This window comes from Mobula birostris, chromosome 3 (assembly GCF_030028105.1).
Source record: "Mobula birostris isolate sMobBir1 chromosome 3, sMobBir1.hap1, whole genome shotgun sequence".
Classification (NCBI taxonomy): Eukaryota; Metazoa; Chordata; class Chondrichthyes; order Myliobatiformes; family Myliobatidae; genus Mobula; species Mobula birostris.
In genome coordinates, this window is record NC_092372.1 from 15362912 (window position 1) to 15381587 (window position 18676).

Consider the following 18676-nt stretch of genomic DNA (forward strand, 5'->3'; position numbering starts at 1 on the left):
AAATATCAAGAACATGAGATGAAGAGTCCTTGAAAGTGAGTCCATAGGTTGTATACTTTAGTGATGGGGCAAGTGAAGTTACCTCCTCTAGTTCAAGAGCCTGATGGTTGAAGGGTAATAACTTTTCCAGACCCTGGCGGTGTGAGTCTTCTTCCTGATGGCAGCAGTGAGAAGACAGCATGGCCTGGGTGGTGGGGGTCCTTGCTGATGGATGCTGCTTTCCTGTGACAATGATCTGTGCAGAATTGCTCAGAGGCGGGGAGGGGTTTACCCATCTTGAGTTCAGATCTTTCAACCAGGTGAAATTCTTCCCTTGTAGAATGATGGAGTGCAGAAGGCTATACCCCTTCTCACCCCACCCAACCAGATTGTTGTGCCATGGAGGGTCTTCTAAGAGTTATTCAGTCTTTCCCTGTCACCTTATCAATAGTTTGCCTAAATGTTATTACTGAGTCTATTTCCTTCAAAGCTCACAGTATTGAGCAGTGCTGTAGAACAAAGGGATCTGGGAATACTGGTCCACAATTCATTGAAAAAGATAATACAGGTAGATAGGGTCATAAAGTAAGCCTTTGGCACATTGACCTTCATAAATCAAGATACTGAGCACAGGAGATGGAATGTTAAGTTGGTTAATATGTCAGTGAGGCCTAATTTGGAGTATTGTGTGCAATTCTGGTCACCTACCTACAGGAAAGATCAATATGATTGAAAGAATACAGAGAAAATTTACAAGGGTGTTGCTGGGACTTGAGGACAAGAGTTTTCAGGAAAGTTTGAAACGTTGGGACTTTATCCCCTGGAGAATGAGGGGAGATGTGGTACAGCTATACAAGCTGATGAAAGGTATAGATTGGGTAAATGCAAGCAGTTTTTTCCCCACTGAAGTTGGGTGAGATGAGAGCTAAAGGTCATAGGTTAAGGGGAAATCAGAGAGGGAAGTTCTTCAATCAAAGGGCGGTGAGAGTGTGGAACGAGCTGTCAGTGATGGATGTAGGTTTGATCTGGATCAGTACATTGATGAGTGGAGTATGGAAGGCATATGCGGGTTGACGTGACTCGGCTGAATAACAGTTTGGCACAACCTGGATGGGCCAAAGGGTCTGTTTCTGTGCTGTGGTACTCTGTGACTCTACAACATTTTTTACCGTCTGATCTTGCCATTATTTCTTTTCCAAGTTACCTGCTGGATAAGGTTTTCCCTTGAGGGTTTTCTTGAGAGTCCCAAAAACTCTTCAGACACAAGCAGCTATGACCTCTGTTACCCTACGTTCTTTACTGCTGCTGGTATGATTACTCTCTGAGAAACATTGTACTTAACCTTCACACTGCAGGACAGAGAGTATCTCCCTACACTAACAACATGGCTGCTGCTTCAGTAGTTCTGAATTTTCTCATTTTGCAACTGTTTATAAGAGTAGGCTGTTTGTAGTAAAAGAGTTCAGTGTGCTAACTCTTGCCCCCCACACCACCACCATCCCAGTGGTCTTTATGCCACAGCAAGCCCGGTGATAATCAAGCAACTGGTGATAAACTTGTACCACGTCTGTTTTTCCATACATTGAAATTCATACAACCTTATGAAAATGGACAAAGTCAGTTGGGATATTTTTTAGATCATCAGTTCTGGCGAAGGCAACTTTATATTTTGTTAACACAAAATGCTCTGCAGATGCTGGGGTCAAAGCAACACGCACAACACGCTGGCGGAACTCAGCAGGTCGGGCAGCATCCGTGGAAACGTCCTGACAAAGGGTCTCGGCCCGAAAACATTGACTGTTCGTTTCCACGGATGCTGCCCTACCTGCTGAGTCCCTCCAGCATGTTGTGCGTGTTGCTCTATATTTTTGTCGACTTGTTTATAATTGGTACTTTATTCTTTGTTAATAATTCACTTCATTCGGTCTCTGTTTTCTTCCAGGCAGTGCTACTGATGGATGCTGAGAAACGTATTCGGCTTCTACAGTTTGTTACTGGAACCTCAAGAGTGCCAATGAATGGGTTTGCTGAACTATATGGTATGTGACTATTACTTGTGTGCAACTTAACCATCAAGTTTACTTATTTATTGGGATACAGCGCAGAATACGCTTTTCCGGCCCTTCAAACTATGCCAACCAGCAATCCCGGGATTTAACCCCAGCCTAATCACAGAACAATTTACAATGACCTATTAACCTACCAACCTCTACATCTTTGGACTGTGGGACTTTGGACTAAGAATCTTCGGAGCACCCGGAGGAAATCCACACGGTCCCGGCGAGAGTGTATAAAATCCTTACAGGCAGCAGCAGGAATTGAACCCAGGTCGCCTGTGCTGTAAAACGTAGTTCCAGCCATTTTAAATTTGACATATGAGAAGAATTAAGCCACTTGGCCCATCGAGACTGCTCTGCACTCAATCATGGCTGATGCCTTTTCCTGCTGTTCAGCCCCACTCCAACCTTCTCCCCGTAACCTTTGATGCATTGTCCAATCAAGAACCTATCAATCTCTGCCTTAAATACACCCAACACCTTGGCCTCCACAGCTGCCTGTGGTAATAAATTCAACAAGTTCACCACCTTCTGGCAAAAGGAATTTCTCCGCATCTGTTTTAAGTGGATGCCCCTTTATCTGGAGGCTGTGCCCTCTTATCATAGACTCTCCACTATGGGAAACATCCTTTCCACATCTACTCTGCCTAGGCTTTTCAACATTCAAAAGGTTTCAATGAGAACCCCCCCCCCCCCCAATCCCTCTAAATTCCAGCGAGTATAGACCCAGAGCCATCAAACGTTCCTCATATGATAACACTTTCATTCCTGGAATCATCCTTGTGAACCTCCGCTGAACCCCCTCCAATGCCAGTGCATCTTTTGTTAGATGAGGGGCCCAAAACTGTTCCCAATACTCAAGGTGAGGCTTCACCAGTGCCTTATAAAGCCTCAGCATCACATTCCTGCTCTTGTATTCTAGACCTCTTGAAATGAATGCTAACATTGCATTAGCCTTCCTCACCACCAACTCAACCTGCAAATTAACCTTTAGGGTGTTCTGCACAAGGACTCCCAAGACCATTTGCATCTCAGAATTTTGGATTTTCTCCTAGTTTAGAAAATAGTCTGCACATTTATTTCTACTAAAAGTGCATGACCATGCATTTTTCAAAATTGTATTTCATTTGCCACTTTCTTGTCCATTCTCCTAATCTGTTTAGGTCTTCTGCCGTCTACCTGCTTCCTTAACTCTACCTACCCCTCCACCAATCTTTGTATTGTCTGCAAACTTGGCAACAAAGCCATCTATTCCATCATGTAAATCATTGATATACAGCATTAAAAGAAGTGTTCCCAACACCGACCTCTGCGGAACACCACTAGTCACCGCCAGCGATCAGACAAGGATCCTTTTATTCCCACTCACTGCCTCCTGCCAATCAGCCAATGCTCTAACCATGTTAGTAACTTTCCTGTAATACCATGGCTTCTTAACTTGGTAAGCTGTCTCATGTGTGGCACCTTGTCAAAAGCCTTCTGAAAGTCCAAATATACAATATCCACTGCATCCCCTTTATTTATCCAAAATGTAATCTCAAAGAATTCCAACAGGTTCGTCAGGCAAGATTTCCCTAAAGGAAACCATGCTAACTTTGCCCTATCTTGTCCTGAGTCACCAAGTACTCCATGACCTCATCCTTAACAATCGACTCCAACATCTTCCCAACTACTGAGGTCAGGCTAACTGGTCTTTCTGCTTTCTGCTGCCTTCGTCCTTTCTTAAAGAGAGCAGTGATATTTGCAATTTTTCAGTCCTCTGGCATGATTTTTGAAAGATCACTACTAATGCCTCCACAATCTCTACCGCTACCTCTTTCAGAACCCTAGGGTGCAGTTCATCTGGTCCAAGTGACTAATGTACTTTTATTTCTTTCAGCTTTTTGAGCACTGTCTCTTGTTACAGTAACTGCACCCACTTCTCTTCCTTCACACACTACAACACCAGGCACAGTGAAGACTGACGCAAAATACTCATTTAGTTAATCAGCCATCTCCTTGTCCCGTTATTATTTCTCCTGCCTCATTTTCTAGTGGTCCTATATCCACTCTCACCTTTTTTTTTCACATACTTGAAAAAGCTTTTACTATCCACTTTGATATTGTTTGCTAGATTGCTCTCATATTTCATCTTTTTCCTCCTAATGATTCTTTTAGTTGCTCCCTGTAGGTTTTTAATTTTCAAATACATCTATTCAGCACCTTCCTCATTTTTCCCAGAAACTTACACCGTTGCTGCTCTGCCGTCATCCCTGCCAGCATCTCCTTCCAATTTACTTTGGCCAACTCCTCTCTCATACCACTGTAATTTCCTTTACTCCACTGAAATACTGCTACATCAATTAGTCTTTACTTTCTTCCTATTAAATTTCAAATTGAACTCAACCATATTGTGATGGTTTATTACATAACACCCAATTCAGTACAGCTGACCCCCCAGTAGGCTCAGTGACAAACTTCTCTAAAAAAGCCATCTCATAGGCATTCAAAAAACTCACTCTCTTGAGATCCGTTACCAACCAGATTTTCCCCAATCGGCCTGCATGTTGAAATCTCTCAAGACTTTCATAACATTGTCCTTTTGACATGCCTTTTCTATTTCTGTGTCCACACACCAGCTACTGTTGGGAGGCCTGTATATAACTGCCGTCAGGGTCATAAGACTAAAAGACATAGGAGCAGAATTTTGCCATTCAGCCCATCAAGTCTTCTCCCAGAGCCACTCAACCCTGTACACAAGCCCTCTCGCCATATTCCTTGATGCCCTGACCGACCAGGAAATGATCAACTTATGTCTCAAGTATACCCACTGACTTGGCCTCCACCACAGTCGGTGGCTGAGCATTCCACAGATTTACTACTCCCTGGCTTAAAAATGCCACATTACCTCTGTTCTAAAGGATTGTTCCTCAATTTTAAGGCTGTATCCTCTAGTTCTGCATACCCCCACTATAGAAAACATCCTCTCCATATCCACCTTATCTATTCCTTTCAACATTTGGTTGGTTTCAATTAGATCCCTCCGGCATTCTTCTAAATTCCAGAAAGTACAGGGCCGAAGATGACAAACACTCCTCATATGTTAACCCCTTCATTCCTGACTCATCCTTGTTAACCTCTTCTGGACTCTCTCCAGTGACAACACATTCTTTCTGTGATATGGAACACAAAACTGTTGACAATATTCCAAGTGCAGCTTGAGTTGTGTCTTATAAAGTCTCAAGGTTATCTCCTTGTTTTTTTATTCTATTCCCTTTGAAATCAATGCCAACATTGCATTTGCTTTCTTTATCTCCGACGCAAGCAGTAATTTAACCTTTTGTGAGTCTTGCATGAGAACTCCTAAGTCCCTCTGCACCTCTGATGTTTGAATCTTCTGCCTGTTTAGATAATACTCTGCACTATTGTTCCTTTTACAAAAATGCATTATCATATATTTCCCAACACTGTATTCCACCTGCCACTTTTTTGTCCATTCTTCCAATTTGTCTAAGTCCTTCTGCAATCATATTGCTTCCTCAGCACTACCTACCCTCCACCTATCTTTGTATCATCCGCAAACTTTGCCAGAAAGCCATCAATTCCATTATCCAAATCATTAACAAACAATATGAAAAGTATCAGTCCCAATACTGACCCTTAAGGAACACCACTAGACACTAGCAGCCAACCAGAAAAGGGCCCTTTTATTCACTCTCACTGCCTCCTGCCTATCAGCCATTCCTCTATCCACACCAGTATCTTTCCTGTAATACCACAAGATTTTATCTTGTTAAGTAGCCTCATGTGTGGCACCTTATCAAATGCCTTCTGAAAATCCAAGTAAATGACATCCACTGCCTCTCCTTTGTCCACCCTGCTTGTTACTTCCCCAAAGAACTCTAACAGATTTGTCAGGTAAGATTTCCCTTGACAGAAACCATGCTGACTTTGACTTATTTTATCATTAGTCTCCAAATACCCTGAAACCTCATCCTTAATAATGGACTCCAACACTTTTCCAACCACTGAGGTTAGGCTAACCGGTCAATAATTTCCTCCCTTTTGTATTCCTCCCTTCTTAAAGAGTGCAGTGACATTTGCAATCTCTAGTCCTCTGGGACCATGCCAGCATCAAGTGATTCTTGAAAGATCATGATCAATGCATCCATTATCTCTTCAGCAACCTCTGTCAGGATTCTGGGCTGTAGTCCATCTGTCCAGGTGACTTATTCACCTTAAGACCTTTGAATTTGCCTAGCTGGTGTCTTCCACAGTGATGACTGATGCAAAGTACTTATTAAGTTCATGTGCCATTTCTTTGTCCCCCATTACTACCTCACCAGCATCATTTTCCAGTGGTACAATATCAACTCTGATCTCTCTTTTAATATAACTGAAAAAACTTACAGCATCCTGCTTTATATTATTGGCTAGTTTGCCCTCATATTTCATCTTTTCCTTTCTTCTAGCTTTTTTAGTTGCCTTTTGTTAAATTTTAAAAGCTTCTCAATCATTCAACTTCCCATTCATTTTTGCTACTATATATGCCCTTTCCTTGGCTTTTATGCAGTCCTTAATTTCCCTTGTCAGCCACTGTTGCCTACCCCTGCCATTTGAGAACAACTTCTTCTATGGGACATATCTATCTTGCGCCTTGTGAACTATTCCCAGAAACTTCAGCCGTCTCAACACTGCCATCATCCCCACCAGTATTCTCCTGCAATCCACCTGGGCAAGCTCCTCTCTCATGCCTCTGTAATTCCCTTTATTCCATTGTGATACTGATAAATGTGACTTGTGCTTCTCCCTCTCATATTGTATTCTGAATTCAATCATATTATGATCACTGCCTCCTAAAGGTTCCTTTACATTAAGCTCCTGAATAAGATCTGGGTTACTACACAACACCCAGTCTAAGATAGCCTTTCCCCAAGTGGGCTCAGGCACAAGCTGCTTAAAAAGTCACCTCGCAGGCACTCAGGAAATTTCCTCTCTTGCGATCTGACACCAACCTGATTTTCCCAATCCCCTTGCATATTGGAGTCCCCATTACAATTGTGACATTACCTTTATTACATAACTTTTCCAGCTCCCTTTACAATCTCAACGCCACATCTTGGCTACTATTTGGAAGCCTATATATGATTCCCATAATAGTATTTTTTTACCCTTACAGTTTCTTAATTCCACCCACAAAGATTTGACATTCTGTGACCCTGTGTCACCTCTTTCTAAAGATGTAATTCTATTTCTTACCAACAGAGCCACACCACCTGATATGGTTTCCTGCCTGTCCTTTCAATACAAAGTATATCCTTTCAAGTTCAGCTCCCACCTATGGCCTTCTTTCAGCCATCAATCAGAGATGGCAATAACGTCATACTGACCAATCTCAAATTGCGCTACGAGTTCGTCCACCTTATTCCGAATGCTACATGCATTTACATACAGCACCCTCAGTCCTGCTTGCTTCGCCCTTTTGAATTTTGCCTTGGTGGTAAAATTTAACTCTTTGCTCTGTCAGCATTTGTACCCAATCATTGGCTTGTCCTTCCTTACATTCATGTTACACCCATCATCTGCTTGCAAACCTGCTGGCTCATCCTCAGCTATCATACTGTTCCCATTTCTCTGCCATACAAGTTTAAACCACTCCCAGCAGCTCTAGTAAACCTGCCAGCAAGAATATTGGTCTTCCCTTGATTTCAAGTGCAACCTGTCCCTTATGAATAGGTTCCACCTGCCCCAGAAGAGAGCCAATTATTCAGAAATCTGAATATCTGAATCCCTGCCTCCTGCTCCAATTCCTCAGCCACGAATTTATCTGCCACCACATTCTATTCCCTTCCTCATTGTCACATGGCACAGACCTGGCATTTAAGGGTTTTTATCTGGCAAGTAAATATAGGTAATCTTGGGATGTTGGTCAATCTATTTAAGTATTATTGAAGCTTGTCTTTATCAAAGCATCTTAGGGATGCTCCGATACACAGGATCGTGAGTGGTTACACAGTGTTATAGACTTAGCCAGCTCCATCATGGTTGCAAAGAACAGGGAGGTGGCGCTCATGGGTTCATGAAATCTGATTGCAGAGGCGAAGAAGCTGTTCCTAAATTATTAATGCTCCTGTAAGAAGAGGGCATGTTGTAGAGGGTGAGAGGCCCTTGATAATGGATTCCACCTTTTTAAGGCATTGCCTTTTGAAGATGTACTGATGGTATATTTGTAGATTTTAATGCCTTTGCACTATACTACTCAGTTGGTGGTGTGGAGATACGTCTCTACCAAAGCATGTGTAAAGCGCTCCTTCTGCCACTAACCTGCAGGCCACCCTTGGGCAAGGCGTAGCACCTGCTTAGTACTTCCCACCCCGCACCCCAGATCAGGGTCACATCAAGACATGGAAGCAGCTGGTGCATATCAGAAGTCCTGGTTATGCAACCACTCGACGCCAGGCAGACAATCTCTGAAGAGTATTGATAATGGCTGGGGTCAGCCGTCTTGTAAAGACACTGCCCAGAAGAAGGCAATGGCAAACTACTTCTGTAGAAAAATTTGCCAAGAACAATCGTGGTCGAAGGCCATGATTGCCCTCTCATCATACAACATGGTGCATAGTGATGATGGTGACTGTACTGCTGCCACAAAACTGCAGATTTCATATGATAATAATTTTGATGCTGACACTTGCTGTACTTTTTGATATCTTACACAGGTTCCAATGGTCCTCAGCTCTTTACAATAGAACAGTGGGGAACTCCAGAGAAGTTGCCAAGAGCTCACACGTGGTAAGGATAGTGAACACTCACAGTTTGAGCACTTCATTGAACAGTACAAGCTGAGTATTGAAAGCTGAATCGCCCAGTTTCAGTTGCTATCTCTATGCCAGCACCTTCCTGCAATGTGCACCTGTACACTGCAACTCAGTACAGAACAGGCTGGAAGTCAGGTGGCATCTCCTCTGAATTCCTGTTCCTCGACTGGACTCATCTCTGAGTTCATCACTGTTACTCGATTATACTGAGCTACAGGCCCTTGGCTTTGTATCTGGTGCCTCTAGCTATGCCCTTCATGAAAAGGTTAATTAAACTGCATTTTTCTTTTCATTTTTAGTAAACAGAAGCCTCTTAATTAATTTATATTATGTGAGTGCTTAAAATATTTAATGTTTTCCCTCTTTTTCCAACATGGAATGATTATTGAAGGCATTTGAACATAGGACACTACAACACAGTGCAGACCCTTCAGCTGACAATGTAGTGCTGATCTTTTAGCCTTCTGTTCCCTTCCACATAGTCCTTCATTTTTCTTCATCGATGTGTCTATCTAAGACTCTCTTAAATGCTCCTAATGTATCCACCTCTACTTGCACCCATTGGCAGGGCATTCCACACACCCACCATTCTCTATGTAAAAAAGTTTACCTTTGGCATACCCTCCATATTTTCCTCCAGTCACCTTAAAATTATGCGCTCCTCACGTTAGCCATTTCCACCCTGTGAAAAAGTCTCTGGCTGTCCACTCAAACGATGCCTCTATCAAGTCACCTCCCATGCTCCTTTGCTCCAAAGAGAAAAGCCCTTGCTCCCTCAACCTACCCTCACTTATCAATAACAGGCATTAATACCACTCAAGGTAATCTCAGAATTGAAATGAGAACTCCAAATTATGAGAGGTATAAATAAGCAAACACGAGGAAATCTGACGAAGGGTCTCGGCCCAAAGCGTCGACTTTACCTCTTCCTATAGATGCTGCCTGGTCTGCTGCGTTCACCAGCAACTTTTATGTGTGTTGCGTGAGAGGTATAAATAGTTCAGAAAATCAGAATTTTTTTTCCTCTCAGGGCATAAATCTCAAAAACTAGAGAACATGCATTGAAAGTGATGGGAGGAAAGTTTTAAGGGAGATGTGCATGTCATTTTTTTTTATTAAACAGGTGCCTAGGTAGTAATGCGAGCCAATACCATAGTGGTGTTCAAACAGCTTTTTGACAAGCACATGAATGTTCAGGGAACCGGAGGATATGGATCATATGCAGGAAGATTTTAATTTAAATTGGTATCATATTTGTGGGTGACAGGGTGGAGATACATCTCTACCAAAGGAGGTGCAAGGCACTCCTTCTCTCTGCTAGCCTGCAGGTCACCCTTGGGCAAGGGTCATGTGAAGCCATGGGAGCGGGTGGTAGATGGTTGTACGAGGAGCTGGTGTATATCACAAGTCCTGATCATGCGACCACTGACACAGGCAGACAAACTCTGAAGGCTATTGATAATGGCAGGGTTCACGCATCTTGTAAAGACACTGCCCAAAAGGCAGCAATGACAAAACATTCCGGTAGAAAATTTGGCAAGAACAATCACGGTCAAAAAGGCCATGAACGCCCATGACATACAGCACGGGACAAAATGGTGATAATGGTATCATACACAATACAGACATTGTGAGTCAAAGGGCCTGTTCCTTTGCGCTATATGAATGTGGTTCATCTCCTGACCTCCCTACTGAGCAGAGCTGATTTGCAAGTTTAGTCCACAGATGGGCAAGGCAAGAAGAGATCTAAACTTTGAAGGTTTGAGCCCAGGGCACCAAAACTCAGCGGGTCAGGCAGCGTCAATGGAATGAACAAACAGCCAATGTTTAGCGCAGAGACCCCTCCTCAGGACTGAGTTTGCAGGTTTAACACTCTTCTTCTGAGTCTCAAACTTGTTGACATTTGAACCTATGAAAGGATAAGTTCATGGACAAGTTCACTCACCTCAACTCTGAACTGATTCCACAAGTTACAGACTCACTTTCAAGGACTCTACAGTTCAAGTTCTCAGCATAATTTCTTTCCTTTTTTTTTTGTATTTGCACAGATTGTCTTCTTTTGCACATTTAGTTTGTCAGCCTTTGTGTATCGTTTTTCAGTGATTATATTGTACTTCTTTGTTTTCGTGCATATGCCTGCAAGAAAATGAATTTCGTGTGGCATATGGTGTGATACTGTCCTATGCAGAAGTCTTAATCACATATATATTATATATATATATAAAATTAGAATCCCTAAAACTTTTCAACACTACTATATTTGTCAACATGGAACAGAGAGCAAGTTTGTAAATCTGGCTGGAGGAAAGGATGTTGGGAATGGCAAGGGCGGAATATCGTGGGAGGGATGTGGAACAGGTGGCAGAGAAGGAGTGCCAGATGTGAGTCACCGGGCAAAGTCATTTGATTCCAAACAATAAGTTTACTGATCATTACAGAATGTCTCTCTGGTGTTCCCCTCCCCTCCTCTCCTTTCCACCTCTTTACTGACCATAATTCCCCTCTCCAAGTCCCCTACCCACTTTCAGTCACTTTCAATATGTCAGAATCAGGTTTACCATCACTCACATTTGTCATGATTTTTTTGCAGCAGCAGCAGTACAGTGGAATATATAAAATTACTACAGTACTGTGCAAAAGTCTCAAGCACCCTAGGTACATATACGGCCTGGGCAAGGTTGTATGGAAGAGTGGCAGTTGACCATGCTGCAAGTCTCCCCTCTCCACGACACCAATGCTATCCAAGGGAAGGACATTAGGACCCATACAGCTTGGCACCAGTGTCGTCGCAGAGCAATGTGTGATTAAGTGCCTTGCTCAAGGACACAACACGTTCCCTCGGCTGGGGATTGAACTCGCAACCTTCAGATTGCTAGTCCAATGCCTTAACCACTTGCCCACACTAAATCAACATGATTCAATGTTGTAAAACAAGAAAACTTCCAAGGGGCATGAATACTTTTTATAGGTACTGTATGTACCTAAGACTTCTGCACAGTAATGTATGTATTTTGATAATAAATTTACTTTGAACTTTGAGAATAAATGGCAAGTTACAAATAAAAAAATACAATAGAATTTATTTTAAAAAAACAAACTAAGACTGCCTAACAACCAATGTGCAAAAGACATTGTGCAAATTAAAAATAAATTAATAAATAAATAAGACGGAGAAGATGAATTGCAGAGTCCTTGACAGTGAGTCTGTAGGTTGTGGAATCAGTTCAGAGTTGAGGTGAATGAAGTTATCCAGACTAGCTCAGGAGCCTGATGGTTGAAGGATAATAACTGTTTCTGAACCTGGTGGTGTGAGACACAAGGCTCCTGAAAGTACTAGTGAGAAGAGAGCATGGCCTGGATGGTGGGTTCTCTTGCTGATGGATGTTGCTGTATAGTGACAACTCTTCTTGGAGATGGGCTCAGTCGTGCAGCTAAAGTTTATGCACTTAAAGCTTAATTTCAGAAAGAAATCATGACGTGTGGTAAAGTGTACATGTAAATCCTCTTGTAATGCACAGAAGCGCCCTTAGTTACACAATGAGGCATTGATCTGAAGTACAGAGTAAAACATCAAACAGACCTAAGGCACCTGTACATTTTACCCTATACCTCTTGCCCAATCTTAGTAGAGATGGTGAGGGTCCTTGATAACGGATATTGATTTCTTGTAAAACATGCAAACATTTAAAGCAGACAGCATTTGGAAAGTTTGCAGCTTATTTAAACAACTGCCACAAGTCAATGTTTTAGTACTAGAGGGATAGCCTTGTAGAAATCTAAAGATCTGTTTTCTTTCCTCCTGTTTACAGCTTTAACCGCCTTGATTTACCACCTTATGAATCTTTTGAAGATTTACGAGAAAAGCTTCTTCTGGCTGTAGAAAATGCTGAAGGATTTGAAGGAGTCGATTAAATGGCTGCAATCGTGGTCAACAAGTTGCTGCTTATAATTCTTTTTTTTATAGATTTAGGATCTTTTCCAGTGATATCAATTTAATTGCACACTGACATTGGTACTCGGAACAAAGTCTTCTATGCTAATTCCTATTTCATATTTCTGGAAGACTGGGAAATTTAAAATAGACTTTCCAGACAAAGGAAGAAAAGTGGATGATGCATGGATGAAAAGTGCATTTCAATAGGACTTAACTATGTATTTAAACAAAAGTTCTTCAAAGACACAATCTAAACATTTTACCAACTTTGTAATGAAAGTGACTGCAAACTCTCACTTTCAAAGGTATAGTATTATCACTTTGTTTACTCAATGGACTGGATAATAACCAGTTATTTAGACTTCCTTGTAATATAACCTTTCCAGCAGAAAGGGGCAATCTGTTAAAGGTTGGAATTGCGCAGTGCATTAACATTTTCCTGTAAAATATTGGTGCCTCCTTTCCCCAGCAGTCACGATTAAAAGCATGGTCAAAAGCATTTTTAGATTATTAATGACATAGTTAAAAACTTGCCTGAAATATGAAAATATTTTTATTTTACAATTGCCATCAATGTCTCTGAATGGGGTCTCAGAAGCAAAATTGTAGTGTCATGCCTATAACTTGCAATAGCCAAGTAAATCATTGCTATCCATTAAGTATGTATTGAAATGACAATGACAATAAGAGGATGACCAAATAACAATGCTCAAAGTGTTTTTTGTTCATAAAATGTTACCCAAATTTTCCTTTTTTTTTGAACCAGGTGATTTAACTATAATATAGCAAGTTATTACTATGTGCCTGCGGTATGCCTGATTAATCCCATAGTCTGCTGGTGGGTCCAGGAGTAATTGCTAGCTGGACCTTTATTCTCACTAAAACAGGTAACAAGAGAATAAAACTACCCAATGTGCACTGCTGACTAAATTCAAAAGAATAGTTCTATAACATGTGAAACTACTTAAGCCCTCATTGCCTTTATCTACTTTTTTTCTACAAACATTTCTTTTAGTATTAATTTAACTTTTCAATCATATTTTTATCTCCTGTTAGAAATTACATCCTCCATTATGAAGTTATTTGTTCACTGTTTCCTTTCACCTCCCACCTCCTTCCATCTAGGGTCAGGAGTAACTTTATTGAAGAGCTACTTGGTTTGTCTTATAGTATTCATTTGATTCGATGCAGTCTATTTATTTATTTACCACCCGTTACGCCGCTGGCGGTTAGGGCAGCAATGAAGGTCCTCCATCTCTGGCAGTGTTCAGGGCTTCCTTCATGGTGATCGTAACTTCCTCTCGGTATTCACTATTGTCAGTTATGCAAGTCCTGGATAGAGACTCAGGAATACCGTTGCACTCACTGGAAGGATTCTTCACTACTCTTTCCATAACAGTTTTGTTTGACCAGTCAGGGGTGGTAGCCTTCAGCTGAACCCCTGAACGTGGAGGACCAGTGGACCACCCTTGGTCTGCTCTCTCCCCTTTGGCCTGTCTGGCATGGGTGATCCAAAGCATCAATCCCTGACTCCAGCCAACATAGCTCTCCAGGTAATCGAGACACGCAAGCCTCCAACCACGACAATACTGTGACTAGATAGGCGACAGAGAAAAATGCGACAAGCCAGGAAGGAATTCTAACAGATAAATACAATCTGTGACAGCCCTCCCTATCTTCTTATTTACAAAAAGGAAAGGTAACCACTACAAATTGAGCTGTGAATGACAGATGTGTTTGTATCATTGCTTGAGCTTATGCTGATTTTTCAGAAAACATGTTCTATGGTAATACCAAGAAATTTAGGGGCACTTTGTAAATCCCATAAAGCTAATGGCTGTTTAATTGTGATTAAGGATGTACATTTTTAATACTGAATATGCTTATCCAGTGCAATATCTGTCTGTACATTGTTTCTACTGACGATGCCTCAACAAATCCAACATGGAGCCAAGTAAGCGTAATTGTCTTTCTTCATTTTTATCTCAACATGTCTTTTTCCTTTGAAAGCATTGCACACAATTTCAAAACTCAGCTCAGATATGTAAAGTCTCTCCTGAAATCCTTCTCCCTATAGTAAATTCCCAGAAAAAAAATAAACTTTCCATATGAATGTTGCAAGTTTTGTAATTTGTATTTTATGCATATGCATTGATATTAAAAGTATTTATCTAATTTAGGACAGTGACTAAGTGTAACAAAACATTTACTCCAGAACCTGTTTGCAGAAACTTTGTCAGATTTTTGCTGAGGCCTTTTAGAATGAAAAGATTAAAGATGGGTTGACCTTAAACATTGACTTTTGTAATGTCACTTCTATTTCCTTTATATTATTTATTTCGCTAACTGGACAAATTATTGTCCATCATTTGCATAATGTGCACTAAAACAAAGAATTCTGCTAATAATTCCATAATCGGCAAAGTTCAAAGTAAATTTATCATGGTACGTATTGTCATTGTCCCTCTCCACCCCTTGTGGCACATTGGGCGCAGCCTGGCCATTTTTTTTCAGCATTCGTCTCTTTTCTATGAGGCCAAGTTGCAAGCTCAACACTGAGTCCAGCACAGATAAGACGCCTGCAAGGAACCAGCCAGATTCGAACCCAGGACCACTCACCTTGAAGCCACCACACCACCAGCTGGCTATCAAGGTATGTATATGCCACCATATAGTACCCTGAGATTCTTTTCTCACGGGTCATATTCTGCATGGATGTCGGTGACCACTGGTGTGCCTCAGGGATCTGTTCTGGGACCCCTACTCTTCATGATTTTTATAAATGACCTGGATGAGGAAGTGGAGGGATGAGTTAGTAAATTTGCTGATGACACAAAGATTGGGAGTGTTGTGGATAGTGTGGAGGGCTGTCATAGAGGTTACAGCGGGACGTTGATAGGATACACAACTGCGCTGAGAAGTGGCAGATGGAGTTCAACCCAGATAAATGTGAGGTGGTTTATTTTGGTAGGTCAAATATGATGACAGAATATAATATTAATGGTAAGGCTGTTGGCAGTGTGGAGGATCAGAGGGATCTTGGGGTCCGAGTCCTTAGGACACTCAAAGCTGCTGTGCAGGTTGACTCTGTGGTTAAGAAAGCATACGGTGCATTGTCCATCATCAATTAGAGGATTGAGTTTAGGAGCTGAGAGGTAATATTGCAGCTATATAGGACCCTGGTCAGACCCCACTTGGAGTACTGTGCTCAATTCTGGTCGCCTCACTACAGGAAGGATGTGGAAGCCATAGAAAGGGTGCAGAGGAGATTTACAAGGACGTTGCCTGGATTGGGGAGCATGCCTTATGGGAATAGGTTGAGTGAACTCGGCCTTTTTTCCTTGGAGCGTCAGAGGATGACAGATGACCTGGTAGAGGTGTATGAGATGATGAGAGGCATTGATCGTGTGGATAGTCAGAGGCTTTTCCCCAGGGCTGAAATGGCTAGCACGAGAGGGCACAGTTTTAAGGTGCTTGGAAGTAGGTACAGAGATGTCAGGGGTAATTTCCCCCCCCCCCCCACAGAGTGTGTGTGTGTGTCGAGTGGGCTGCTGGCGATGGTGGTGGAGGTGGATACGATAGGGTCTTTTAAGAGACTCCTGGGCAGGTACATGGAGCTCAGCAAAATAGAGGGCTATGGGTAACCCTAGGTAGGTCTAAGGTAAGGACATGTTCGGCACAGCTTTGTGGGCCAAAGGGCCTGTATTGTGCTGTAGGTTTTCTGTGTTTCTATGATTGCCAACTTGTCACGGTGGACAAGCTTGTGAGTTCCTGTGACCCCAAGAATGATGCCATCTGGAGCGTAGCTCCTGCTAGGTCACCCATGATGGTAAGGTCACGGGGAAGGATGCAAACAAAGCACAATCCAACTAAAACCTCAGTGGGGGAGCGGCAGAAGGTGATGAGACATCACAACGGCAGGGAAGGGTCCCCAGTCGTCTTGCATTCCCTGTTACTGAACCCTGACCCCAATCTATCAAAGACTATGCGGTGGTTGCCCGTGCATCAGCCTCTCCACGTTAAATAAAGTCACGCACAGGCATTCTTTATTAAGGGAATAACCACTAGGGAGAACATTGTACTCAACTTAAGTGAGCGCAGTAATATTATTTATTTTCCCCACACTGAACAAATTGTTGACCATTATCTACTTAATGAGCCGGCTGGTGGCATAGTGGCATCAGCGTTGGACCGCAGAGCGAAGGCTCCTGAGTTCGAATCCAGCCAGCTCCCTTGGCACACTTTCTATCTGTGCTGGGTTGAGCGTCGAGCTAGCAGCTCGGCCTCGTAAAAATAAGAAAGCCTGCTAAAAAAAAATGCCGTCACGATGGCGTCCCGATGACTCCACTTGGAGTTAAGGGCTTTCTTCTTTTACTTAATGCATACCAAAACAAAGCATTCTGTCAATAATTCCATGGCCATCAACATCCAAGGTAAATTTATTATCAAACTTCGTATATGTCACCATATATTACTGTGAGATTAATTTTATAGAGTCATAGAGAAGTACAGCACAGAAACAGGCCCTTTGGCCCATCTAGTCCATGTTCAAACCAGTGAGACTGCCTACTCACATTGACCTGCTCCGGTCCCATAGCTCTCCACACCCCTACTATCCATGTACCCATGCAAACTTCTCTTAAACATTGAAATCAACCTTGCATACACCACTTGTGCTGGCAGCTCATTCCACATTCTCACCACCCTCGGAGTGAATAAATTTTCCCTCATGTTCACCTTAACTTTCGTCCTTAACCCGTAACTTATGGTTATAGTCCCTCCCAACCTCAGCCTGCTTGCATTTACTTTATCTATACCCCATATAATTTTGTATACCTCGATCAACTCTCTCCTCAATCTTCTACATTCTAAAGAATATTCAATCCTTATAAACTCTTTCAGCCTTGTTTATATCTTATCAGTAGATGACCAAAACTGCACGCACTATTCCAAACTAAGCCTCAGCAAATTCTTATACAGCTTCAACAGAACATCCTGTCTTCTGCACTCAATACATTGGTTTATGAAGGCCAACATGCCTAAAGTTTTTTTTGTGACCCTATGTGCCTGTGACACCACTTTCAAATGATTATGTACACTGTACCTGTATTCCCAGATCCCTCTATTCTACCACACTCCTCAGTTCTCTACCATTCACTGTGTGAGACCTACTCTGGTTTGTCCTAGTGAAGTGCAAAACCTCACACTTGTCTGCATTAGATTCTGTCTCCCATTTTTCCAGCTGATGCAAATCCCTCTGCGAGCCATGATAGCCTTCCTCACTGTCCACTACACTCCCAATCTTGGTGTCATCTGCAAATTTGCTGGTCCAGTTAACCATATTATCAACCAGATCAATGATATAGATGACAAACAACAAAGGACTCAGCACTGATCCCTGAAGCACATCACTAGTCACAGGCCTCCAGTCAGAGAGGTAACCCTTCACTACCACTCTCTGGCTTCTCCCACAAAGCCAATGTCTAATCCAATTTACTATCTCATTCTGAATGCCAAACAACTGAACCTTCTTGACCAGCCTCCCATGTGGGACTTGTCGAATGCCTTGCCAAAGTCCATGTAGACGACATCCACTGTCTTGCCTTCATCCACCTTCCTGGTAACTTCCTCAAAAAACTCTACAAGATTGGTTAGACATCACTGACCATGCACAAAGCCATGCTGACTATCCTTAATCAGTTCATGTCTATTCAGATACTTATATATCCGGTCCTTTTGAATACCCTCCAACAACTTTCCCACAACTGATGTTAGAATCACTGGCTTCTAATTTCCTGGTGTATGCTTAGAGCCTTTTTTAAACAACAGAACATTGGCTATCTTCCAATACTCTGGTACCTCTCCTGTCGCTAAAGATGTTTTAAGTATCTCTGCTAGGGCCCCAGCAA

The 18676-nt window shown here is 42.2% G+C and overlaps 1 protein-coding gene across 17 annotated transcripts in view; it reads left to right on the forward strand.

Annotated features, from left to right (window-relative positions):
- The window catches only part of nedd4l (NEDD4 like E3 ubiquitin protein ligase), a 457701-nt gene extending 442746 nt beyond the window's left edge, over positions 1–14955 (forward strand). For all 17 annotated transcript variants that reach the window (XM_072252251.1, XM_072252258.1, XM_072252254.1 and 14 more), the window contains 3 exons: positions 1922–2018; positions 8735–8807; positions 12643–14955. In XM_072252251.1, the coding sequence (XP_072108352.1) occupies positions 1922–2018; positions 8735–8807; positions 12643–12745 (273 nt within the window). In that variant the 3' untranslated portion in view covers positions 12746–14955. The remainder of the gene's footprint in view (positions 1–1921; positions 2019–8734; positions 8808–12642) is intronic.
- The last annotated feature ends 3721 nt before the right edge of the window (positions 14956–18676 follow it).